This window comes from Dermacentor silvarum, chromosome 8, assembly GCF_013339745.2.
Source record: "Dermacentor silvarum isolate Dsil-2018 chromosome 8, BIME_Dsil_1.4, whole genome shotgun sequence".
Taxonomy (NCBI): Eukaryota; Metazoa; Arthropoda; class Arachnida; order Ixodida; family Ixodidae; genus Dermacentor; species Dermacentor silvarum.
Window position 1 is genome coordinate 17,602,799 of NC_051161.1, and position 27,281 is coordinate 17,630,079.

The 27,281-nt window shown below is 45.4% G+C and overlaps 1 protein-coding gene across 1 annotated transcript in view; it reads left to right on the forward strand.

Annotated features, from left to right (window-relative positions):
• Nucleotides 1-1,329: 1,329 nt before the first annotated feature.
• Nucleotides 1,330-27,281, forward strand: part of LOC119460707 (monocarboxylate transporter 11-like) — a 59,895-nt gene continuing 33,943 nt past the window's right edge. Inside the window, exons 1-2 of the mRNA XM_037721768.2 lie at nucleotides 1,330-1,679; nucleotides 3,058-3,916. Of these exons, the coding sequence (XP_037577696.1) occupies nucleotides 3,475-3,916 (442 nt within the window). The 5' untranslated portion in view covers nucleotides 1,330-1,679; nucleotides 3,058-3,474. The remainder of the gene's footprint in view (nucleotides 1,680-3,057; nucleotides 3,917-27,281) is intronic.

Below are 27,281 nucleotides of genomic sequence, written 5' to 3' on the forward strand. Positions count from 1 at the left end.
CATTCACTCACATTGGCGCGCTTTATACGTGACCGGAGATGCCATCAGTCATATCGCGTAATCCTTATTCCAGCCCCCATTTCCTCCACTCCAGCGGAAGGCAGCAAACCAGAAACTTTCACCCAGTTAATCTCCCCGCATTTTCTCCCTTTCCACCTCTCTCGCTCGGTGCGCCAGCTCTCGCCAGATGACCAGCTGAGTACGATAAGGGCTAACGGCTCCTCATTTTGCTGTGGAATATCTTTATTTATTAATTAGTACTGCCGAACCTATCGGGGATCATAACAGGGACTTCAGCTCGACCTCAGACCCCTCCCCTTTCCAATATCAAACACCAGGGGCGAATTGCACGATGGATCTTACAGAGCAAGCAAATTTAGCCGCGGTTAATCCTGTAATGCCCAACGTATCGTAATTCCTACGCTACTTTGATACACATAGCCTATAGCAGGGTTTTTGGTACGCTGGAGAGAGAGTTTTCGGTTGTGAATAATGGAGTATACATCTTACTAATGAATTATTTCCTGTACTAAATAAGTTATAACGCAAATAACAATTCATTGTCCTTGTAAAAAAATGCATTTCTTTCCATGGCCAAAAATAATGGGCAAGGAGTTCTAGTTTCTCTTGACGAGGTTTGGGCCTTACAGGGTTGAAAAGCTGTGCGTGATGAAGCGATGATAGGCGGCCGCGCAATTAGTTGGCTGGTGACAAAAGATGCAAAATTCGCGCGAAACTTCCCACCTTTGTCACTAGACAACTCAGGGTGCCAACTCCTCGCGCACGCACGCATGCGCGCATTCACCACATCTTCTCTTCCTGTCTCTCTCTCTCTCTCTCATCTTTCGATAAAGTTTCCTCCTCTTCTATTCCACACTTCCAGGGTAGGGCAACATACCAAAAAATTTTCTGGATGAGGTACGTCCCTGCCTTCTCTCCCTCCCTCCCTATGTTTACCAACTTACTCACTTGAAGAACGTGCGTCCTCAAAGCCACCTCAGGTGAGAGGGAGAGAGTCTGGTTGTGAAGAACTAGGAAGAGGCCTCAGGTGAGGGCAGGCCGCCGTCCCAATGCAGCCACACCCCCTCCCTCTCCACCCTGCCCCATCACCACGCCAAGGTGCGCTCTACTCTTGAATGGAGTCGATTCTCTCGCGCTCTCGCACGCACTAGCCCACGCACACGTGCCGGCTCTTCTGGAGAGTAGAGCCACGTGCGAACGGAAAGGCAGGACGCCGCCTCGCGCTTGCGCAGTCACACCGGCTCCGAGAGCACCGAGACCGGATCATCTCACGCGGGACCCAGTCAGTCGCGCGGTGGCATCGGAGGAGACGCGCATGCCGCTCGCTTCTCTGGTCGACGGCAGAGACGGCGACCGGAAAGAAGGTTTTTGGGGGGCGGACTTCGCCGCCCCGAGTCCCGTTTCGCGGGCTGTCGGATGAGTAGTGCGCGCCCGGCTACGAAAGCGTGCGCGGATTGTGAAGCTACCGAGTTTGAGAGGCTTTTTTTTTTTCCCCTTGCGATGCGACATGTGCTCGTGGGCGACTGTAATTTCGGACCGTTCTCAGAGGTGGTGCGCAGCGAGGGTCGTCGTCCGAGCCTGAAGTTGGTGTGAAGTGTGTGAACGTTCTTCGTATCCGGGCCTGTTCGTTGGCCAGTTTCGAGGTTTCGGCTTGCTACGTGCGTATTTCACTGCTCGTTCGGGAATCCCGTTCTCTTCGTTCAGTCGGGTTTGCCGAAATGTTTCGCTTTTAAGAGTTGTTTCGTAATATTGAGTGGATGGGTGACGCTACTTTAACGCGTCGAGAGGATTATGAAGCTCAACTTTTGTACGCTAACAGCTCATTTTGAAGATCAGGTTGCAAGTACAGGTGTTGATTGTTGCCTTATACAGCGTTTGTTGAGAAACATTGACGTGTCGTTAAAGCTTAATTGTACTGATCTAAATGATACTTGCGTGTCTGGGCCTTTGATTAGAAAGGCATACTGGCAATGAAATAGGCGCAGAAATTTTCTTATGCCCATCGGGACAATGCACAAAGCATATGACAAAAACTGAAGTCAATAAAATGGAACTTTTTTAATCCCTGGGGCACAAACGGCGCAGCGAAGTCTGTACAAGCTTCTTAATTTACTGCAGGCAACATTTTTTTTCATAGTGCATTTAACTATACATGATATTCACAACAACTCCTAAACGCTTTCTTAATGCGCGTCTCTTCTTCCATGCTAGTTTACTGCAAGAAAACAACAGCTATCAAGTTTTTTTCTTCTTTTTTGTGGAGCGCCCTATTAAACTTATTGATTCATATTTGTTCCGGTATGATCTTTCGTGCGGGACTTAACCTGAAGTTCTTTACTTTTTACACCTTTTCAAGCACAGTGTTTCATTTTGTGTCATTAGATAACAACCCTCATGCTGAGCAAGCAAAAATATTACTTCAGGTAGCATTCCAAAACAGTTTGTTATTAATTGTCAAGTGCATGCTTATACTCACTAACTCTGAATAAACCACACACATTGCCCAAGATGAATTACATGAACCGAATAAGTTATTCACTTTTATGTTGCAGCCTCCCATAAAATTATGACATCGCTCGGCAGACAGGAACATCAGCAATGTGGCTTCTATTCCGCAGTTGAAGTGTAGCTTCTTAATGTGTGAAATCATGGTCAGAATACGACACCTGTTGTCTGTGCTCTCAGTTGGGTCTGCCATATTGATGAAAGCACTGTCCTTGACTTCAAGGGCTGAAACAAACATCTCCGGTGATTTACTGCTAGACCATCGATCGAGCTACCCCTCATTTGCCTCGGGAGTTGCATGAATTTGATGGGCTCGTGGACACAGGCTGCTGTGTTAGCCTAAATGCGTCTAGTTAATTGGCCTTTGTTACACACCCCAGTAAGCCACACACACATATATATACACCATTCTTACACACTGTGTAATACGCATGCTGTGACACGGTATATTCAGATCGCAATTGGCTCTCTCACGCACAAATTACTGTGAAGCAACGTCGAGATTAAGGTTTCCGCAACGCATTTTCCCAGGTACAGTGATGGCGAACTGACGGGAACGGTGACCACCATAAAGTGATGTTGGTTTGCTGCCTGCTATCAGCCGACCAGTCCAACCAAGCTTCTCTCTCCTCCTCCAATGGAGCCTACAGGGTGGCAACGCCAATCCGGTGCAAGACGCGACAGTACGCGCGGAACTCTGCTGAGGCAGACACCACCACTAACTGCGCTCGTCCCGGCTCCATCAGAAAGTGTGGTCACGTGCGCATCCAGCTTCTCAGAACATGCATCACCTTGTCGTAAAGCATCTCCAAACACTAAAAGACGCTTCACCGCCTGTCGTCCCTCGAACCTTTTCGCGGAGTCTGTGTTATAATCGTTGAACATCTGGCCGTTTAAAAACTAGCTTGCAATCTGCTGAATCAGCGAAACAGAAAGAGAGCGGACAATATGGCGACGGCAACGGGATCTTCGACTCCCGTCGCTTCTTCGTCGGGACTGGGGGCAACGACATCTCCCACAATTTTCGCGCCGTCGGACGAAATTCAGGCAGATGTCGAAGAAGAAGCTGCGGACGAGTTGAACGGTGGAGCATCCGGCCGTCGGCAACCGCAGCTTAAGACGAAGCAGCAGCAGCAAGGAAGCTCGGACAGCTGCGGACGTCCGGAGAGGCCTTCGTCGCGATCCGATCCCCCGCGGCAGCTGAGCAGCGCGGAGCAGCGAATCGCGGCCGCCATCCGTCAGCACTACTACCCGGAGGGCGGCTGGGGCTGGGTGGTGTGCGTCTGCGTGTGCCTCGTCAACGCCCTCAGCTGGGGGTTGCAGCTCAACTACGGAGTCATGCACGCTGCGGCCGTCCAGCAGTTCGGCGAGGAGCACGCCTCCGAAGCACGTGAGTGGTGACGGTGCGCGCTCATCACGTAGCACCGTAGAGTTTCGTAAAAGAAAGTTACTAGATGAAAATGGGGCGGGACTGTTTACGCTCGAGCCGCCCATCGCCGCAAGTCACACCGCACGCGTGCGGTCGTGCCAAAAATTTCACATAACGAACATTTGTGCATAAATTTCGGTTTACACTGTGTACGGTTCAGACTGTGCATGCACACAGTGTAAACCTAAATGTGTGCACCAGCTGTCCGATATGCGCAATTTTTGTCGCCCAACCGCACGCGTGCGGTGAGGCTTGCGCCGATGGGCGGCTCGAGCGTAAACAGCCCCTTGGTGTGTTTGGGAACTGAAAGCGTGGTGGTTCGACCAGCGTGGGAATTGGAGTTAGCGCATAGATTTGCCTAGACTTCAGCCTTCCGGCCTGAAACTTCATTGAGACTTAGCAAGTGGATCGCTTTCGTTGAAATTGCGCGTTATAAGTGCAACAGTCCATGATGGATATGCCTGTTCGCAGTGTTATCGCCATCTGCGCTAAAAAAAAAAGGTTTTCCTTGAAATCTAGCCCAGTGAGAACAGATAACGCGAAGTAAGTAAAGCGACAAGAACGTATGAAATACCAAGCACGGAGATCAGACAAATCCATATACTAACCATCATTTCCACGGTAGGTGAACTATACGTATACTATAGCGCGAGAGTTCTCTCTATTAGTTTGAGTAGGAAGCGTCGCAGGAAGTGGTGGTTTCGGAGCGCTCCGGGTAGCGCTAGAGCCGCGTAAGGCGACATTCCAGCAGTATTTTGAAAATAAGTTTTTTTTTTAACAGTAATAACGGGCCTTCATTGTACGCGGTGCGCTAGTATAAAATGAAAAATTAGGTTTGCGTTTAAATCCGGTAATTTTCCTCGTTCCTGCGCTGGAACAATAATTTTAGAGAGTTTTTTGAACGGGATATATCAAGATGAAAACTGTATGCGAGTTATCAGATAGTGACGTTTTAATTAACACGCTCGCAAGAATCCCACTTACACTCGTTTAATTGGCGCGGAATGCACATGCTAGAGCCTCGAAATATAGAGCCTAGCTAACTGCTGCACTAATTGCCTTACTTATACGACACCGTTGATGCGCTGGAAGAGCGCTCTTTAGTAAACAATCAGGGATGCAATTACGCCTCTTGTTTATTAGAGCGCTAGAAATCAGAGCACGGTTTCCTTTGGAGACTAACGTAGCTTTCTGATGGGACTACTAATGTTTAGCTACCTCTCGCTTTTGGCACAATTTCATTGTAATATTGAACTATTTGACTTGTTGTTGGCAAAAGTTGTGCCAACCTGTGCACAAGATAACCGACGATGTTTTCAATGCGCTAAAGTGTTCAATTACTAAAATTTCTCATGAAGCGCCCCTTTCCACATTGCCCCCTATTTTGTACCATAAAACACTAACTAAATCTTCTCATGTAGTCAAGCGTTCGACGAAAATTCGTCAGGTCAGTTAACATGATGATGAAGAAGTTGCGGTCACCGACCGTGTCAAGGTGAAAAACGCAGAGAGGTTTCGGAACCCGTATACAGTTTCCTTGGTCACACGACAGCATACAAAAGCCGTTTGTCGTTTTTATGCCAACATGTGACTACTCGAGAGCAGTCGTATCCGTTAAAGTGCTATCTCGTCCGAATATTGTAAATTCAAGTGGTTGATAATAAATTCAGAACAATACAGAGTCGAATAACCAATTCCAAGTGGCGTGAACAGTTACGAAAAAAAAAGCGAATAGGCAGCGTTACAAGCCTGCGTACTGCTCCTACGCTATGTGGAGGAAACAGTAATGACTTAAAAGAAAGCTCAGCTTCCAGAGAAGCAAAGGAATATTATGTGATAACGCCCGTCCATGCCGGTCTATCTGAGAAAATACTGAAGTCAACCAATGTCTTTTGATTTTATGTATTTAGAACTTCTTTGTTGCAAGAAAACCGCCAGCCTTGTCAAGGCCTTCATGCTTCCTGGCAAATATAGGCCACTTCAAACTACGACAAAAAAAATGATATGTTATATTGTTGGGTTATGTTGTACACCTTGACCTTTGTCACGAAGTCCCTTGTTGAAATGTTTTTTTTTTTTTTTTGTCTATTAGTGCGGCAATCTGTCACTGGAGCGATAACCGCCATCAATAAAGGAACTCTCATGGACTGATCGTGCCTAGAATAAGCGAAGAGCGCTTAACCGGGCTCAGAATAATGCAATTAGAAAAGTCAGAACGCAACCCTTCGAGATTATACTAGGCTATACTCGATCAACGCATCGGCGTCCCGTTAAAATCGCGTTTACTTCGACTGCCTCCGTTTGCATTACGCAGGTTGCGCGGCGAAATTTGCCAGGCGGGGCTTCCTTTGCGGCTCGGCGCTGCCGCCATGGGCACGGCGATCATCGATCAATGCGAGATTACGCCGCGCAGTTGATAGCCTTATGGGACGAAATTGGCAGGGGTGCCAGGGTGGGAATCAGGAGTGCGTTTGCACTGTCGGCCCGATTGATTAATTCGCTTTCTCACTTGAGAACATAGGCGCGCAGAAGATTTGCGCCGCTAGTCTGTTGCAAGAGTGATGTTCTGTACTCAGTGAAGGAGTCAGCGCATCTCCAGCTCATGCTTTCTTTAAGTGTGGCCTGAAGCAGAATTTGCTAGCCTCTACGAAATCCCTTCGTAAGAATAGAAAAAAAAAGAAAGATGTGTAACCACTAGAGACTCTGCATTCGTGCTCGGACCGTTGCCGCTTCTTTCAGAGACGGTGAAGGCCTTGGACGCCACGTGTGTGTTTTACTAGATGCTAATATTTGCAGATACGAGTCATATCTTTTGATTGCGTGAACAAAGTATACGGTGTGCAACATCTGCGGGAAAGCTGAATATCCGCAAAACCTTGCCACGTAGCCTCGCATTGAGTGGTTTGTGCCGTCGTCGTTGTCGTCGTCGTCGTTGTCATTGCTGTGGTCGCTGTTGTTGTTTTTGTTGGTGGTGTTTAGTTGCGACAGTAGTGGGAAGTTTTGCTACTGAAGAGCCGGCTATCCCAATGTTCTAGCTTGTGGTCTGCAGTAGTACGCGCGAACAATACAGTCTTTCAGCCATTAGAGGCTTCATGCCCGAGCTTAGTTGCGAATAAGCTTTTTCGCTGAATGCACGCCCCGTAAACAAACTTGTGACGCCTGTACTGTATATGGTGTACACTTACCGCATTTCTACTTTCGTGTGCTTTCATTTCCGGGGCTGACTGTAACCGTTGCTGTTCAGCTCCTTTGTAGAATTTAGACGAGACCATCGATCTTCCCCTCCCATATGAGTTTTCTATTTTTTTGTGATCATTATCGGAACAAAGCACACGTAGGCATGGCACTCGTATTCACGCTCCTCGTTTCTGACGAGCGAGCTTGCTTTGAGATTCTTCTTTATTTGGCTGTGCATTGCAGAGCAGTAAAGGAAATTTTTCCATGGTGGTGGAACGGGTGCCATTAATAAAACGAGAGAGAGGAGTGCTCAAAGATGTCAAAATTGGGTTGCAAAGTCAACTTCTCGTAGAAGAGAAACGAGTACTTCCTATAATGCCAGTTACAACTCGGATTGGCTCGGTATGCAAGTTGTAGCAAAGTTTGAATCCGGCCCTCAGGACCGTCTGACGACGAGAGGACGTGTTGGTATGTCGTATTTCACAGGCTGGATTACACACATGCATAGCAAGGTCACACGTAGCCAATCGCGACATTGCGATTCCACAACGACGCAGGCGATCCATTAACCTTCCTTGCTGTCGTTTGTATGTTAAGTTATCTACTTCGCGGCTTAGCAAAGGGAATATGCCAGCTTTTTTCAATGACTACGCCAATGCCTTTGATCGAAAGGTGGGATACGTAATCCTTACTGAGCGGTTTGCCTTTGCGAATTTTTAGACCAAACTAAAAGTTGAGTGTTGTCCTGGCGGGTACCTCAAGACCCGCAAAGTACAACTGAGCGGATTTTGATGATGTGCCTTGAGGGAGTCTTGAGTTCATGTGGCTTCTCTTTCTGTCATCTCTGTGGTCGTGACCACCGCAATGATGATGTACGCGGTACGTTATTCTGATCAGTGTCTAACAACGAGTTAACTAGCAAGAAATTTCTCGGGTTTTTGGTCAGAAGGAAAACTGCGAGAGACCTTACTGCAGATGAAAATAAGTGGAACAAAGCTAAGTATAATGTACTTCTAACTGACGTTAACAAGGAAAACTATACAAGGCTGAAAGTGAAATGACAGGCAAAAGGATCGTATACCGCATTTATCTGTGAAACTCACTAATGAATTGATTAATGCCGTCTACAAACTACCGTATCTTATCCATTCAGTTCGTACTAGATGCCGCACACAGCTTAACACTCTTTCCACGTAGGCAGAAACTTGTAATCTTATCACAATGTGGCGAAGCGAAGCTCTCTTCCTACGTGACATGTGTATTCCTGTGCTCTGCTTTAAGGTTTTGATAGTTCACCTTATTGCCTTTCTGCAACGCCCTCTGTACAATTAAAACATTTCTAATAATGAAGGTCTTACAACTTTCCCGAACACTGTGTAATACAGACAGGCGGGTCATCATATTCATGCGACGTTCTTGGCCTGTCTGTAACACTGGAAATTAGGGGGTATACAGCACTAAGCGCGAAGTGAATTCCTGTACATTTGTGTTTAGTGATATACAGCTCCCACTCTATTGCGTAAAATAACCAGCAATGAAAAACAAACAATAACAACAGCAATGTAGGGGAAGAAATGGTTCGAGCTGCAGCGGACAAAAGCATGCACCGGGCTGCACAAAAAAAAAATTTAGCCCATGTGAATGAAAGCCGGATTAGTTTGAAGAGAGACAAAAGCGTAAAACACATGGAGAGCTACCTTTCTTTGCAGATTTGCGCCCCTGGTGGGCACTGTTACAATACACGGCCTAGCACTGCTCTCGAACAATATTGTGAAGGACACACCCCACGTACTCTGAATTCCGTCTACAAGCCCAAGACATTAACAGAAAAAGAGTTTTGTTGGAAACAAAGAACTGCAAACTTTTTTTTTGTTTTTTGCTTAATTCGAACACTGCTTCCAGCTCTTGAAAAATATCGCTAGGAATGCGGCATCACAATGCGCCCCTTAATAAAATATCTGTAAAAGTTCCAGCTTAGCTTGAAGCCAGAGAAAGGGTGATCATATTCATACTATTCAAATAAAACTCAGTGAATCAGTCGTCCGCAATTATACGTCGGGCGTGCCCTGTGCACGATATCTTTTCATAAAAAAAAACTTTCTAAAAATCTTTATTTCGGGCCTCACCATGTCAATAAGCTGTCGACATCATCCGCGTGTTGTGATTCCATGCGTCTCAGTTTCCCTTTTGTCAGCGCTCAGAATTCGGAAGCAATGTCCCCACGTCACGACCACACGCAACAGCGATATTAGAAATGTCAGATGGAGAGGGGGGTGTATCTATTGTTCCTTCAAACCGAGCAATGTTTTACCAGGACAAAGAGAAAAAAAAAATATGCAAAGATTGCAACTTGTTCTGGCGCGGTGCCATGCTTTCTTCCATCGTTCACTTACCTTTTGTTTCTCTTCGGCTTATTTCATTTAGCTTTCTTTCCTTCGTTTCCCCACACCAACCCACTCGTATTTATATTTATTTCATCTTTCTGACGGAAAGTCAAAATTGTACCTTTTTGTTTGATTTCTGTGAGGTATCTAGTTAAAATGCATTGGTAGTGGTGTACATTTATATGTACATGTGTTCCCTTCCATTCCTTTATAATTTGTTCTGCTTTGTCCATCGTCATTTTTTCTTGATTTCTTTACACGGCGGAAATAGCAGCACTTCGAAGCTATGTTAGCTTTCTTTTTCTTTTTAAAAATTTTTTAGAGGTTGGCGAGTATCACATTTTTCGAATACGCATCGAATACGAATAGTAGGTATCGAGTATCGATTCGAATATCGAATAGTCAACCGCAGACGCCTATACGTAATTACAACAGGGATATTTATTTCTGTGTCATTAGGTACCACACATGTACTGATCAGTCCACAAAAAAAAAAAAAAAAAAAAAAAAAAGCTGCTGATTATCGGACAAAGACTCAGCTTTAAGCGAAAGTGCACTAGTAGCCTCTTTACATCTTTAGAGCATGGTTACAAACAAGCTTTCCAGGAATTAACGGCTACTTTATAGCGTGGAGCTTTCCACCATCGCTGAATAAATAGTGGCCGAAAAAAGATCAGCAGAAAGAAAGATCAGAAAATAAAAAAATAATAAAAAGGCTGCAGAAGGACTTGTAAACACATGTAAAAAGGGCCAGTTGCAAGGAAAACATCTATAATCATAGCGTAAAATAAAAATAAAATGCTACATGACTAGCTTGCCTTAAACACTGACAGTCTACCAGCAAAACTCATAGGTTGCCATGTACGCTAACGCCACGAAACTGAAACCAAAACTCGCATTATCAATTTTGTTTCGGCATTCCTTCAAAAACTTGGGTCGTTTTTTTTTTCCACTTCTGATAATTTGCGATTCTTTGTTTAGAAGTTAGAGAACAGTAACAATACTTTAACAGTCGGTTAATGCGAAATACTTGGTTAGTTTTAAATATTTGAATACACCAAATAATTCCTTTTCAAATGAAAATACAAATAGTTAGTGTGTAATATTTGATTCTTATTCAAAACTTCGACTATTCACCCACCACTACATTTTTATGTTGATATTGCTTCGAGGAATGAAAGACTGTTAACCAGTTAATGCAGCACTTCACAACACGGACTACATTTTTCCTGTTTTGTTGTTGTTCTTTTGTTTGTTTTTTTTTTCTTTCAAAGGTCACGTCGCAAGTCACGCAGAAATCGCAACACTACAGCCGATTCTAAAAACAGGCGAAGGCTAAGCTTGATCACGAGCGTACTAATATTAGCGGATGTGGTCAGCAAGGGAAAACAACTATGTCATGAGCCAAAATCTAATTTCAGCCCATGCATGCATTTCAATCTGAGCGTCGGCCTTCCTATAGCTGACGTCATATCACGTGACGCGTGGGATTGAAAGCTATTTACGAAACAGTGCGGGCCCATATTCCCGCGGCAATTACAACACTGCAGCTGATTCTAAAATAGGCGAAGGCTAATTTTGATCACGAACAAACTAATATTAGCGGTGCTGGTCGAGAAGTGAAAAACAGTTTTGTCAGGAGAAAGAAGCGTCCTAATTTCGGCCCACGGATTCCAATGGGAGAATGTCGGTTTTCCTATAGTTGACGTCATATCACGTGACGCGCGGGCTTTGAAGCTATTCAGGATTAACTGATTTTTTTTTCTTAATTTCATACGCACTATCTGCGATGTGAACCCTCCATATACGCATGCATCACAGTAATTTAAGCTTTTCCTCTTCTCAAACGGACAAACCAATGCCTCATTTAATAATTATGGGGTTTATCATCCCTAAACTGCAAAGTGTATTAAGAGGGACGCCGTATATAGGGGAGGGCTTCAGATTACATTTGACCAACGTGCTCCCAAAGCACAGTACACGATCATTTTTGCACTCTGACATCATCGAAATGTGGCCACAGGGGCCGGGAATCGAGTCCGCTACATCATGATTAGCAGCACAACACTAGATCCACTTAGCCACCACAACATATAATGTCTCGTTTCAACGATTAGTCTACACTGCGATTCATAATAACGGGTTTTCAACGTCGCGTTGAGATCAAGAAAACGTACCTGAAATTTAATGTCTCGGGCTTCTGAAACGTACCTGTTACTCAGCACTTTTACGCATTTAGTTATCTCTCGTTTATCTTTTAACCTTTGGCTTATACATTTATGCCTTCTTGCTCGAATGCCAATCAACACTCCCCTACATTTACTTGCGAAGCCTTGCCTATCAAGCTTTGACACTAAGTAGCGTTTGTCTCGATTTCTCTTAGGTATGCAACTACAATCCTCCCCTATATTTCGGTTGTTTTCGATTGCTTTTTTACCCCACGACTGCTTAGCGCGAGAAGATATCTGTCAGTGTGGTGCGGCTGTGTGGCAGAGAAGGCGTTCTTTCTGCAACGAAAGCTCGAGTGCCAAACGGAAGCGCCGTGAACGTCATTTTCGAGAACTGCTGACACGGAAACACGGAAGTGCTTAAGACGATGGGCTCCTTTTGTTGTTGGCCGAGCCTCGCAGCAGCCCCCTATCAGAAGGGTTGGAAAGGACGTGGAATGTCGCATTGTCTGGCCTCTCTTGTTTTCCTTTTCCTCTGGAGTTTATCACTTTGGCTGGACGCTATCTTCAGGCAGCAACCTTCTAGCTACTTTTTTTTTCATTGCTTTATTATGATTATTATTTTTCAAACAGCAAGAGGCGGGAAGCCGTAAGACCGTAGAAAAGCAAGAGTGATGGCGCATCGCAGAAATCCTTCGTTGTCTTCATTAAAAAGAAATAGAGTGAAAGATAGAGAAAGAGAGAAAATGATCCAAGAGAATTGCGACGTAAAAATGGGAAGATCATTTAGATTAAGCTATCCGTCTTATTCTAAATCGCGCTATACGACACCGATCCCTGGCATAGTCTGTGCGGTTATCTGTGCACTTGTGAGAAGAGAGGAGTAGGTAAAAAGAGAGAGAGAGAGAGAGAAGTGAAGACAAGAGGTTAGGCAGCATGAAGACTGGCTCGCCACCCTATATATGCCCTAGTAAGAAGATGAGGCGAGTGAAATATGACAGGAGAGACGAGATAAAGCGCTAGAAAAAGGCAGAAAACAACACTATGCACATAAACGCGATTCAGACTCAATTCTATCACTCACACTATCAGTCCTCAGAAATTAAGTGTGTACACAGTGCGTGTGAGTGTAGGTGCGTGCATGTGCGGGATCATTTACCGACCATTGCATAGAATGATAAACTGTGGAAGGAACCTTCAAGAGAAGCTTTTCATTATAATGTTCATGAACTGATGCTTACAGAGGTGTTTTTGTTGATGTGGGTATATTGTACTCTGCAAGGCAGCGAGATACAGAAGTCACTAGGGAAAAGCAGGCAGGTTACCCAAGCTCAGCACGGTTGGCTTTCCTGCACTGGGGAAGGGGGACTGGAAGACGAGGAGAGAAGTTCACAGTATATGCATGGACATACAGGCAATGAAGCGTTCATCGTTCAGTTCATTGCAATTATGCGGGAACACAGGCTGGTGCATCTCAAGAAGCGCAGAAGCGCCTTCGCGCGTCTGCGCCTGACATTTATGCATAAACTGTCCGCAACGTTACTCACATGCTACAGAGTCCCGAACAGCGATGAATCTCACGATGGCCAGACCAATGAAGCACGCAGAAAACCTGAGGCCACGCGTCCACTCTATCGCTTGCTGGGGCCAATGCCGAACGACACACGTAAACACAGCGTCGACCGCCGACAGAGACGCCTGTCGTTGCCTTAGGCCATCTCCAAATTGGATCGCAGCACAGGCAGACAGATCGCATTGTGGTCGCCATCACAGAATCACTCGTACAGCCGAGCTTTCGTTTCTACTCTCGACGTGCCTTGCTTACCCTTATTGATGAATATGTATTAAATCTCACTTACGTTCAGTGACGTCAAACATTGAAAAGCGAATAAACGTGATAAGATGTTTTTGGCTTTATTGCGCATGGATATTCACAGTAGTTTGGTAGCTCTTCGCACGTGTAGAAGATTCCGCCGGAGCTTTCGTCTTGCATTTGCTGGGCACTGCCTAGACCCTATGCATGTTTTGTCGAGCGGAGTAAGAACCAGTCCCCGTCTTTTAACGATAGATGGACATTCACCACGCACGAAACCTTGACAAACACGCTGAACATTCGTCAATTTTCTTGTTCTTTTTATTGCCTTTTTTTCTTGCTCTTCTAGTAGTGGCCTCGAAACTTTTACTCTGCCAACAACCGCGCTTATCGCTCGTCCGCACCGTCTCTTATCTCCACACGGCTCTGACCTTTATGCGCCGTGCATTCGCCGCTCAGTTTTTCCGTTGAAGCGATAGACCGCACGTACCTTCGCCCGCTGCGGCGTATGGGCTTGCTGCCAGCGTTTTGACAGTCGTTGTCTGCAGTCATTCAGTGTGATCTATTCATGTTTGTTTGTGCGCGCTCACACCACGCTTGTTCATTCAGTTAGTAATAGTCGGGCCACATTTTCCAACGCACGCTACACATACAATGCTGCCCGGATCGGCAGTGCAGCGCTACAGGTGTGTCCCTTCGCACGCGCTGCCCACGGGAAGCGCTTCTCATCAACACCACCGTTTCACACGCGCCTTCTCGTGGTCATCGAGCCTCTCTTCATGTCGGTCTACTTACGCCGCAGCACACCTGCTTACTTAATCAGCTCATGTTTACTACAAGTCATATTGCTACTAAAGCCGCTCACCTTACTTTGTATGACATTGCTGTGTTGCTATCGTATTCATTGCTTCGCCCTTAGGGCGAAACTGTGACATTTTTTATTGTCCTTTTTCATGCTCTTCCTTCTAGTGCCTCGAAAATATATGACGCTCCTATCATATATAATGGGATATGGCTAAAGTTTAATGCTATTCATGGTCCCTGTTGAAGCAGCATTAAAGTATTGGACATCTTGAGACCTAATCATCCTTCGTGACTGACCGTGCGCATACCGCTACGGAGTGTGCGCCCGGTTATTCACTATAGCAAATAGATGTCGGGTGCTTGTTAAACTTGTTTCTTGCAAATGATTGCTGCACCTTTTTTCTTCTTGCCTTTTTTCTGTTATTTCTTGAACAAACAGCGACGTGGCAAAGCCAGCATACCAGCTGACTTGGATAGTATACTTCCTTCAGTTACCGGCCAGCCTTATTTAAACTTGCACTCGTTGAGGTGACAGACGAAATAAACACCCAAACTTTGTGGGTGAATGGTCATCGCATTGAACCCAACATGCTAGGTGAGAAACTCTGAATAAGTTAATTGGTACGACTTGAACTGTAAAATGCATACTCGATACAAAGTGCTTGCTATATAGGTTCTTGACCTCGGTAGTAAACGGCTTGAATGTGGAGCGTGCGATTCATTCCACGACACCGACAGCCACCCTTACCTGCGTATCTCTCGTCAACATCTACCGATAACACAGCCAGTGTCAAAACCATTGAATAATAGGCTGACCGTTCTTTGATTCCGCCGCTTGCAGGGACCCTGCTTCGATCGCGTTAAGCCTCAACCTCAATAGCATTCCGACACGCCAGTCGATGATACTCATAATTTGCTTCTTCGTTGCGTCGACTCGGAGGCCAGCAGTTCTTTAGTGCCTCGTCGCAGTGGGAGGCGTTTCCGATGACCAAGACGATACAGGGACGCTTACTTCGATCACTTCGATCGCTTTGCTGTCTGGCTTTCTCTTGATACTTCCTGTTCTTATCTGTCTGACTGAACTCCCCATTATGACCCGTTCGATGCCCTTGTTACACTCTATTCAAGCTAGTTTGTACCTGAACCCTAATAACCGCTGTGTTTGCTTATTCGATAATTGCACCGCCCGATCGTGCGGCCAGATGCTACCGGTTCTTTTGATGTCGTCTGTTCGAACTGCAAGCAGCCTAGCAGCACGTTGCTACACCCTGTACCATTGTGCTTAGCACTTGGAAGCTTAGCAAGCACCGCATTTCGTCCGCATTTCTCTACGTATGAATATGCTGGCTTTTCCCAACTTGAGGCCGGTTGTCACTTGAATGCTGTAAATTAAGGAGCTTACCGACTGACTTCTGGTTCTCGTGAGTTCGCTTCGTAGTGTTTGCCAACGTCGGACTCAAAACCTCACTGTTTGTGTGTGCGTGTATGTGTTGTACACGGGCTTTCTTTTACGGGCTGCCTGTCCAACAGTGTGTGCTGGCTAGCTGCGCTCAAGGCAAACCTTGCACTGTTGAAACCAGTATGCTAGTGCTTGCAGTTAGGTCCCTATCTCGTTTTACTCTGCTTTTACTTGTCCTATATGGCCCCCTCTTCTTTTATTTTCCTCTTGTCTTTTTTTCCCTCCTCTCTCTCCCTTTTTCTTCTTTCTTTGTGTTTCTACTGTGCCCATGTCGCCCAACAATCAGGCGTTGTGCCTCTCGTCAAGGTGGTAGCCTGTCAGCTGCCTCTTTCCATGTCTGTTTTGCTTACAAAATTATAATGAGGTCGCCTACGGCTTGAGACAACTTCAGTGCTATTCCAGTGTGATCTTCAGTTTCATAGAAGCTCATTGCTTTGGGAGTTGGAAAGAAACAACTGGTACTTTCTAGCTGTGCCTCCGGAATAGTGAAGTCTTGCTCAGGTCCTGTTTTTGTCTAGCCCTTACGTGCTGCCTTAACCAGCTCATTACCGAAAGTGCCATTACTGCTGCCTTTCTTCTGAGCTAATACTGCAGCCTACTTTTTCAGGAGGTCGCTTTCTTTCCTTTAAATACTGTGAAATCGGCATGAAAGTTTTATTTTTCAACTAGCATGGAGCTACTTTTTTTCTTTTCGTGAAGCAGTACATAAATTTATCGCGGGCTAGCTGGCTTCTGAGTGGATAAAGAATTACTAAAACGGCGCTTACAAAACGGACATCGCTAGAGAAGGTATGGCGAAATAGCCGGCTGTTTTTGCTTGCTTTGTTAATTAGCAAGTTTAGCTAAGTCGTACCAGACTTTTAGCTGTGCGGATGTTATTTTTTTTTTATTCTTTTGTCTCTCCTGCGGCCAAGCGAAATGCGTATCACGTGACGTGCCTGCCGAGCGCGATATATGCGACATCAAAAGGCACTTCAAACGTTCCCGCACATTTCCGTCGTCAGCAACTGGATTCCAGTATATATTTTTTGCCTCAACAGACGCAACTCCGCGAAAAGAACTTCTGTAATCCCATTCAAGCGAAATTTTACAATAGCAGGAAGTCCGTTATACGAGACGTAGTATAGCGAAGTATTTTATTGCCTTAACTACTTGAGACAGCATAAAGAAAGCCGCACAAAAACTGCAAAGTCAGCAGCAGTCATCACTGACTGCTGTAAGGGCAAGCATTACGAACTCTAAGCTACTGAGCTAGCGTTCTCGCCGAGGTTCCGGAGTGGAAGTTAGCGTGAAGCTTGCCATAAAGGTAGGTTAGGGTGTAAAGACAATAAAATTAGGTTTCTGTTTCCCATTGCACATAATCTTATGCAGCGCACTTGTTGTTGCGCCACCGGAAGTGCTTAATATTGTCTGTTGAGCGGACTCATTTGACGTTTTCCTTCGCGTTATTCACCAGAAGAAACGTTCACTCGTCTGTCCCAGTGGTGCAGGGTTTCCAGAAAAACGATGACACCTCATGGTAGAGTTGTGTGCGTGCTGGCGCGTATTGTCCTCGTAATGGCTCTTTCATATTAAAGGAATATCAGAATCAGATACGTATTTAAAGAACTGTACATTCAGAGATAATAAAGAGAGAAAAAAAGCTGACACATGGCAAAGAGCTGCTTTTGCCATCTTTTAAATCTAACCATGGCTGTACGAAATGCTCGTAGACAAAGCATGAAAAAGCCCTTCGGGCAGCTGTCTAACTGGTCGCGCTGATACAACTGGTGCTTTTATGCAGTAAATGCAAGCTGGCGAATTCACCACCTTAATGGAAACTTATTTATACAGTGTATGCAGATCCTATATACAGACGGACGCTTTTCTGCAGAGTCGATACAGCTTCATCGTATAAACCCAGTTTATGTACACTGCAGGACGAAGGCCTCTCCGACACTGCTAAATATGTTTTGTGAAAAAAAAATGTAAGGGCAATTTTTGTGGCATATATTTCTGTTCTATTCTGTTTTCTGATAGCTTCTTTTCTTTGATTTCATCAAAATACTTTCTTTATTGCTTTTTCTGTAATTTTACAGAAAATATATTGTGAAATAGTGTACCCCATTAAGGGAGTAACATTTACTCCCCTCATGATTGCATCATTCATGTAGCACGGAAGAGTCAAATGCTGAGAGACGTAGAACAAAAGAGATGTCACCACTCACAAGACATCTGGCGGCAAGACACCCGACACTATATACGCGACACATCCAAATATCAACTCTACGAGTTTGAATAGCCATGCTCTGAGTGGCATCACTCGTCATGACTGCAGCTGTATCTTATTCAGACACCAATTGGCTCACTCATGCCAGATCTATCGGCCTATACTTGCGTGGCTGGTGAGGCTGCACATAAACGTTTATTGAGAAAGAGATGAACAAATGTCATTTCGCTCATAATATTCATCACAACTTTTTCCTTTTACTGTATGGGGCCCAATTCTGTTAAAAGAAAAAAAAATCGATGTCTGAACGTAAACAAAGAGGCCATTTTTTGAAATGAAGTAATCTCTGTTTCTTCCATTTCGTTCTTGGTTTTTCCCCATTTATTTATTTTTATTTTTTGCCCTGTATCGTCTTGGTCATCGGAAACGCCTCCCACTGCGACGAGGCACTAAAGAACTGCTGATCTCCGAGTCGACGCAACGAAGAAGCAAATTATGAGTATCATCGACAGGCGTAGTCGGAATGCTATTGAGGCTGAGGCTTAACGCGATCGAAGCAGGGTCCCTGCAAGCGGCAGAATCAAAGAACGGTCAGCCTATTATTCAATGGTTTTGACACTGGCTGTGTTATCGGTAGATGTTGACGAGAGATACGCAGGTAAGGGTGGCTGTCGGTGTCGTGGAATGAATCGCAGGCTCCACATTAAGCCGTTTACTACCGAGGTCAAGAACCTATATAGCAAGCACTTTGTATCGAGTATGCCATTTTACAGTTCAAGTCGTACCAATTAACTTATTCAGAGTTCCTCACCTAGCATGTTGGGTTCAAGCGATGACCATTCACCCACAAAGTTTGGGTGAAGCAATCTCTAGTTCCCCGTGTATTGTGTCGGTTGACTCCATGCTATGCCTGCAGATGGACGGATGAAAAAACTTTATTGTGGTTCATTGGGTCACGCTAGTTTTCTTGCCCGAAGCGGGCCGCTACACGTTTCATAATCTTATTACTTCGCATCTTGTACGCGTTTTTCCCACCCACACATGCAGGGTAGTAAACCGGAAGTTTGCTTCTGGTTAAGCTCCCTGCGTTGCCTTTCTCTTCCACCCTCTCTCTCTCTTGGCAACCGGAGTGGAGGCGTTTTGACTTCTGCTAAAGACTGCACAAGATCGTCCTGTGTTAGCAAGAGCAAGTTCATTAGTGTACAATTAGCCTTCAAGTTGCGGCGTTGTGCTGCTGAGAACAAAGTCGCGTGTTCGACTCTCAGCCGTGAAAAAAACATTTGAGTACTTGGACTCATGTGCACGTTAAAGAACCGCCGAGGATCAGAACCGCCGAGGATCGAAATTGTTCCAGAGTCTTCCACTACGCCACCTATAATAGCGCCAGCCATGCTTTGTGACGTCACAAACCCGACGAATCAGCGCAATCGGTCGACATTGAAGTGCTCATAGCAGCGTATATATATAACAGAGGTCTCCGGAACCAACTTTCATTAACTGGTATCTGTATAAGGCGTCTTACTGATCCCATTTTTCTCTGCAATTTAGAAGCAGTGTTAAGCTGCCTCTCTGCCTTTGCTTTCTCTCGCTCTCTGTTCCACCTAAGATTTAAGGATCCTGCACCTATTGACAAGCCCCGTCAGAACAACAGACACTCGTTGGCTAGTGTTACAGCATTTCATTTAACGAAAAAGGGAGGAATGGCGACAGAAGAAAAGAAAGTAAGAAAAATCCACAACAATTCTGCTTAGCTTTCTTTTTTCTTTTTGTTCCTCGAAGACTGTGTGAGCCGTAAGGTAGCCAGCCGCCTACGAGATACGGCGACACATATCCCTTTTTGTCTACTTCCATTTCAATAAAAGGCGGCCAAGAAAAGTGAAATGTGCCAGTAGGAATGGGAGGAGGACAAAATACGAATAAGAGAAACGAAAAAAAAAAACGTAATGCCATAAAGCTTTGTACAAAATGTGGAACGCGTATATAATATACGACCCCGCACAGCAGGTCGCGGCGTGTGGCGCTCACTTCCCATTCAATTCGCGCGAGGAAAGTTATATGGCGCTTGACATAACGGTGTCGGCCGCCTTTCGACGCCGTGTCAAAGACGAATGGCTCGCTCTCGGCTGTCCACCGTGCTGCCCTCTCCCGGATTTCATGTTTGTTACCCTTTCTGCGCATCGCCTTGCTCCGCGTGCCACCCGTTTCGGCTGCCACCGGAATGTGAAAGATGGAGCAAGGTTTCTGAAATCGTACTTCTAGGGGGGTCGCATCGCAATATGGAAATAGTCTGTGATCCGTTGTTCTTTTAAAGCGAATAGCTTTTCCTGGCTTTTTGCGCACGTTTTATTGGTGGGTGGCGGTCGGAATTTCGCCGCTGATGCAAAGGGTGCGTGCTTTCGCGCAACGGAGTAGCGGGGCGCGTTCGTCGCCGAACGCCAACTATTACAGAAGGAGGCGTTGCTCACACCATGAAGCGGCCTGGGCGAACTCCGGCCGTTACCAAACGTTACCGAAGTATCCTCAATATAAAAAATATAGGTCTTCTAGTGCACCATTCTTTTAATAAAGCCAATAGTTTTTTAGAAACGTTCGGCTATTCACTGAAATTGACGAGGACCTAAGTGAATAACCGAACGGTTCTAGAAAACTATTGGTTTTATTCAAAGAATGATGCCTTTGAAGGCCTATATTTGTTATATTGAGGATACTTTGGTAGCGTTTGGGAACGGCCGGAGTTCGGGCCCAGGCGCTTGATGGTGTGAGGAGCAATTTCTTTCTACGTTTTCTTATTACCAGTTTCTACGGCATACAAAGTAGTCTGCGTACACGACTCGTTCTAAATCTTGTTTGGTCATTTCATATTTCCTTTATTGCGATAGCAATTATATGAACACTCCAAGCGAATTTTCGCCGTCGGCGTCACCATAGGGCTCCGCATATATTCAGGTAAACGTATGTTATATGTTTATCCATGCCGTATGTAGTGGGTTATATTGCTACACTATTCAATCACCAAAGTTGCTCATACCAATTCCTACGTTCCTGACTTAATTGTTCCTCGGAATTTTGAGAATGGCAGCTCGCAAACCAGTTTCATGAAACATAACGTTCACAGCGCACGCAAACCTGAAAGATGTAATTTTACTGGCGCGGCATTATAGTTATAACTCCATCCGAGAAGTTCAAGCGCAATGATAAACCTTGCTATTGCGGTCAGCGCATGCTTCGCCCTTCGAGCGATGCTGCCACTTTTGGTGTTCATTTTGGTTTTATGTTGCGCTTGCTTTAAGGATAAGTAGGTAGCTGTGACTGGCAACCTAGACGCAATGGCTATAGTGCATCTGAAATATGGCATAATCGGCCTTGAGTCTCAAATGTTGGCAAAGGCGGATAGAAGGTAGTTAAAATGGTTAGCGCTAAGTAACAACAACAACGACACCAAACAACAAAAAACAGCTAGCTGTGATGGTCTCTTCCTTGGCTCGTGTCTGTGTCGGTGTAGATACAGTAATATTTAGTGCAACCGGCTGCAGATAAAAGCTGTAGGGTGAAAACGTAATCCACTTAACTTAGATCCCTACCTAGGGTTCATTCCGAGGGCGTGTCTTGGCATCGACATTGCGCTGCATCGGGGTCGTACCGTAGTCGTTCTTGTAGACGCCGCCGGGATCTTTGTCATATAACCTACGGACCATTCTACAGCTGTTTTCGGTGGCATTCAATGCTGTCTTTTCTACAGCACTTCGTGCGTATTCGATTTGCACACGGCGCTCGCCTGGAGGATTCGACCGCTGCTTGGGCGATTACCTGCAGAGTGCGTGCGTGTAACACTCCTGATGACGACAACAGTACTGTCATCTTTACATCAAGACTAATATTTTTAACTGTAATTGGCCTTCCTGCTTCTGCCGCTCCCATTGGAGACGGTAATTTAGTTGCTGCGGTGCAGGACCATATAGTACAGCATCACTAGACCGTATTCTGTGTCTTTTTTTTTTTAGGATTTCACTTATAATCAGCTGCTGGAGAATTTACTGCATTGCCCGCATGTTCCCGACAATGGTTTCTCCGTGCTTGCATTTGCGAAAAAAACTGTATAGGACGAGTAGATGAATAGACGGATAAAGAATCCTTAGTGTTATCTGTCAGAAAACATGAAATAGAAATTGCAAGGAAATGAGTAAGAGGAAAGAACAGGCTAACGACTGACCTACAGGAGAGGCGCAATGCTTGCTTTCGCTGGCAAAAAAAAAAGAAAAAAAAGAGAAGAAACAAAAGTTAGCAAAAACAAGTATAGAGGTAAGATAAAATAAAACGAAGAAGACGAGAAAATGAGTAGACACAATAGAAATAGTACAAATAAAGTTGTGACGTACTGCCCTAAACTGCCGCCCCGTTTCTTGCGATGCATACAAGGGCGCATCGGAGAAAACAATGTGGCTGCCCGGCAGCACAGCGCTCGATGTTCGAAAGCCGGTCTATAATGGATGCGTAGGAAAACGGGTGGGAACACTATCACGTTCTTCGAACACGAAAGAGAAGGGGCGACAATATTGTCTGGTTCTCTTTTCGGGCCAAAGGAACGCCAGTTTGCATCCTTCTCGAAGAGCCCCGGCTCTGAAGGCCTAGCATGGCATTTTTTTTTCCCTCAACTCCTTGCATTGCGACGAAAGGCTAGAGCGGCGGTCTCGTGTTTGTGGCCACGCTTGTTGGTGATTGCGCAATTCGCGATGCACTAGTGGTCGCAGGCCATTTTCTGTTCTATAGGCGCACGTGCTTAATTTCTAAGACAACAAAGCTTTGAGGAGCAACGTTGGAAAGGCGTTCCATCATGCGAGAAACACTTCCGCCCTCAGTGGCCGCCGCTGCTGTGTCCAAAGAAATACGGTATCCGACACTTCAGTTGGCAGCAGAGGCAGTGCGTGTAGCTAATATTACTCTTTATTACTGGTCATTCTCGAGCATCATGACGCAGCGGCGTCGAAGGTAAAGACTACGCGCTTTCGTCTGTAGTGTTTTGTTAGAACTTTGTATTTTTCCTGGCGCTTTTTTCTTGAGGAAGGATAGGAGTTATTTTTATCTGCCGCTGCGCGGTTTGTGGGGGGGAGGCGCAGTTTTTGCGGAGGCCACTACGGCTCCTTCATCACGCCGCTTTTCCGATCGTTGCAACTCAAGGAGGCGTGCCGGCTGTCATATTTCAAGTTTAATATGCCCCTCCTTGAGCTCGAGTCATTTATCACGCTCTTGGTTTGGCGACCGCACGAGCGGCGAGGCTAATGGATGAATCTGAACACGTATGAAACTTCCTATATATACGCAGTATTTACGCCGACTACATGCATCTACAGCTTTCGATGCTTCGTTCATAATTTCACTTACCCACATGCTCCTTGTTTGGGTTTTCAGTTCGCTTGCAAGTTCCTGCGTTCAAGTTACCATTTATCTCGATGCGCGCAAGCGACGCAATTTACACTTTGATGCGGTTTCTAAGGTACATGCATTCTCCATCATGTACACGAATATCATTACGCATAACTAATGTTCACGTGGCGCCCAACTTTTGCCCAAGAGGAGCCTGTTCGAAGCACATTGTCGGGCATCCGTGAGTTGAGAGGGCGGTGCTTTTCGTACGAATGCGAAGGAAAGGAACGAACAACAAACGGAGCAACCGAGAACAGAATGGAATAAATGCACGATAGAAAAGTCCCACTTTAGCAGCTATGCGCAACACCTTCAGCGAGGAAAGATGCAGGGGATAGCTGGCGCATTGCCGAGCGTCGAGGTGTGACCGCTAGCATGGTCCGGACATCTGTAATTAAACGACGTGGAAGAAGATATAAGCGGGACGCTTGTCTAGTTGAATTACCTAGTACGAAGAAATGAATACTCGGGGTCAATTTGGGCTGTAGACATTGAAAATGAGAAAAGTCGGCCTAGTTAACGTATTTTAAGAGCTTGAGACGTCCCGAACTCACGCAATATTTACAAATAATAATAGAGGCCGTTGAAGCGTTATAGGCGAACAAGACAGAACGCTAGTTGGATTAAGAAATAAAGGTGTTTGGAATATAACAGGGAGCATTAAACTTAAGATTAGCGTTGTTAATGAGGAAGGTTCAGTTAGTGCAGCGTATGGGGACGAGATGACGTAATTATTGAAAGAAAGACTAGAAATGCAGAAGAATATACAATCACGAAACTACGCTGGTACCAGAGAGTATAGGATAGCTGATAAGAAATACTTCAGTATTTCTGTGTCATGCGCGTCATTTCTTACATGTACTTAGGCTAGTTATGACACTATGACTTCACTTTAATCCGTTTATGACGACATGCGTCAAAACTGAAAGAACGTATACCTTCCCAGATGTTTACTTGCGTAGGAGAAACGGCTAAAAGAGGCTTAGCACATTTGCCCACGCTTGCTTATTCGATACGTCGCGTTGGGTTGTCGCGTAGTCAGATGGTGAAGGTTCGTTGGCCCCATCTTCTTTTGACTTGGGTTTGCATGGTTCACTCACTAATGAAGTTTTCCGCGGGGCTATAGTCAGGTTTGAATTGAAACCTGCTGATTCACTCCCTATACACGAGCGCTGCAGAATTTTCCGAGTTGGTAAAAGGATCAGGTAGCCTGACATGTCCCGTTTGCGGGCTACTTGATAGCTTTATCGTTTTCTTTATGCGTGTCTTCTTGTTGACCAGCGTCACTCGCTTGCTTCTTCTCTCAAATGCGATCCGTTTGCTCTGCGGACGGATATGCGGTTGCACAAATAGTGAAGTGGTGGGCCTTTCGACCGCGTCTCTGAACTCCGAATGACAATTTACGCAGTACGTTGCCTACGTTGGGTTCAAGAACCAGCTGAGAAATTCATCTCTGTTCTCTGCGTACCGTTTCTCTTGTGCCCTTACTTGTGTTTACCTGCAACAAAATATGTTCATTGTCGTGACTGAGCCGGAAAAGACGCAAAGGTTAACTGCCAGCTTGCGTTCATTTGAAGTGCGCCAAGAACTTCATTATGCCACACATCCGCATGCAGAAACTGATATAGAAACAACAACAGAAGTAGCTCTGATGTGACATATTGGAAATAGATATTGCTAAAAAAAAACGAAAAAAAAAAACGAATTGCCTTTTATATGTCATTTTAAAGCATACTGTCAGTTCCTATCCTCATTAACGGATCTGCACTTATTTAAAGTTTATTTTGCCAATTGGAATAATTTCTAGATCGTGAGCTAGTTTGTTCTTTCTTGTTGCAAAAATAATTGTGTAACTTTATAAATTTCTAGGCTTAAACATTATATTTGCTTAATATCAGCTGAAGGACGTTTCATATAAAGCATTAGTTAAAGAAGTGCGGAAAGTTGGGTCTGTTAATTATTCAGGACTATTGCGCGGTGCTTATAGTTAATTAACGCAGTGTACTATCTTGAGAAACGCGCCTGCACTACAGCGTCGCTCATATCACCCGGAGATGCTTCAGGACCTTAAACATCATAACATAATTCTGCTTCTGCAACAAATTTGTGAAACAACTCTTATAAAAAAATGATTGGATGTCTCAATAACTGTTATATGCAACAATCTCGTTTGATATACGGGAACATATGGGCATATATATAAGATGGCATGTGCTTATTTGGAACTCGCCGTGGCAGCTTATAGTTGCTATGGCGCTGCGCTGCTGAGCTCCAGGTCACGGGTTCGGTCCCGGCCGCATTTCGATTGAGGGCACATGCAAAAACGCTCGTGTAGATTTATAGCACGTTAAAGAATCCCAGGAGGTAGTTGAAATGAATTCGGAGTCCCCCACTACGACGTGCCTCATAATCATATCGTGATTTTGGCACGTGAAACGCAAGAATTTGATTTTGGATCTTCGTCTGGAATTATAGGATATGGACGTTATGAGGAATATGAATTTCTTATGGGATTATGAGATTTTTAACTGTAATCGGCCTTCCTGCTTCTGCCGGTCCCATTCTTCGTTAGTGAATTCGTCCACCCTCCGAAGCTATAGGAGGCGTGTTTCATTCGACTCTCGAGCATCGGGTCAAGCGGCTCTTGTTCGCCTATAGGGCTACTGTACATCAGAGCGCGGGTAAAACAGCTTCGCTTCGCGTTGCAAGCCGTCGTATGTATAGCGCTGCAGCGTGTGAATGTCGGGTCGCAACTACTGTTCCGAGCAGCTGGCGTGGATCCTCTCTTCGACAGAGTTACGGCATGGACAGGGGGGGCGAAAAGGGATCTGCTGCCGACCGACCCGGCGTGGGTCCCGAGAATAGCCGGCTGTGTGCAGGCTGCTGGCGCGCGCAGTGCAGCTCAGCTCTGCTGGTCCTGACCCGATCACCTGGATCGCGCGGAATGCGTCGTGGCGCTCGACGCGTTGCGCGGATTCGCCAAATTCCGAAGCGCTCGTCGGTCGAACCCTGCAGGGAAGCGCGCGAACTCTAGGAGTCGTGGGGGCCCAAAAAAGGGCTCGTGGTTGCAGCGCTGCTTATCAACGGCCTATAGAAGAGTTTCATGATATCCCGTAAGCTCTGTACAAAGGGAAACGGAGACGGAAGTAGCCTAGGCAGGTGTTGTGTATATAGAGCTGCTGTGTACAGTAGCCGCTATCGATGCGGTTACTCCTTTGCTTAAGGTTTTACGGCGATGGCATTATGCAGACGCTGCCATGATAAAATATAAACAAGCGAGTGAAAATATTCCTAAAACACAATTATCATTATTATTTTTTTTAATGCGGGGTTTAACGTCCCGAGACTGCACAGTGGGTTATAAGGGACACGACATGCAGTCGAGTGCTCCGCGTTAATTTTAAGCCCCTGATGTTGTTGTTTTTTCTCTCTCTCGAAGCGGATAATTTAGATGGATAACGAAGAGAGTAGCGCTACAAGATATCACTCAAAGATGCGTCAAGCACTTATCTGACCTTCCTGGGGAACATGCTTGTTGTCGTTGTTCTGCATGAACCAGCTGAGCCTTCGTTCGACATGATGTCCCCCAGCCTTGCTGTGCATCTTTAACCGTCTCACATTTTGTTTGTCAAGTAGTTTTTTCATGCGGGTGGTTAATAACATGCTTGCCAGTGCCAGTGCCGTGGGGAATCAAAAGAAGCGATCCTAATTTTTCCTTGCACAATGATAACTGAATGAGAAGCACTTTGAGAGGTTTTCACCTTCGTATGAATTTGAATAGTTTATAAATGGTAGCTATGAACTACAGATAGACAGCCTTGATTTTTTTTTAAGACTCGTTATCGTGGTCATATAGAATGAATGCACGGTGTTCCATTATAGGCGTTCGAG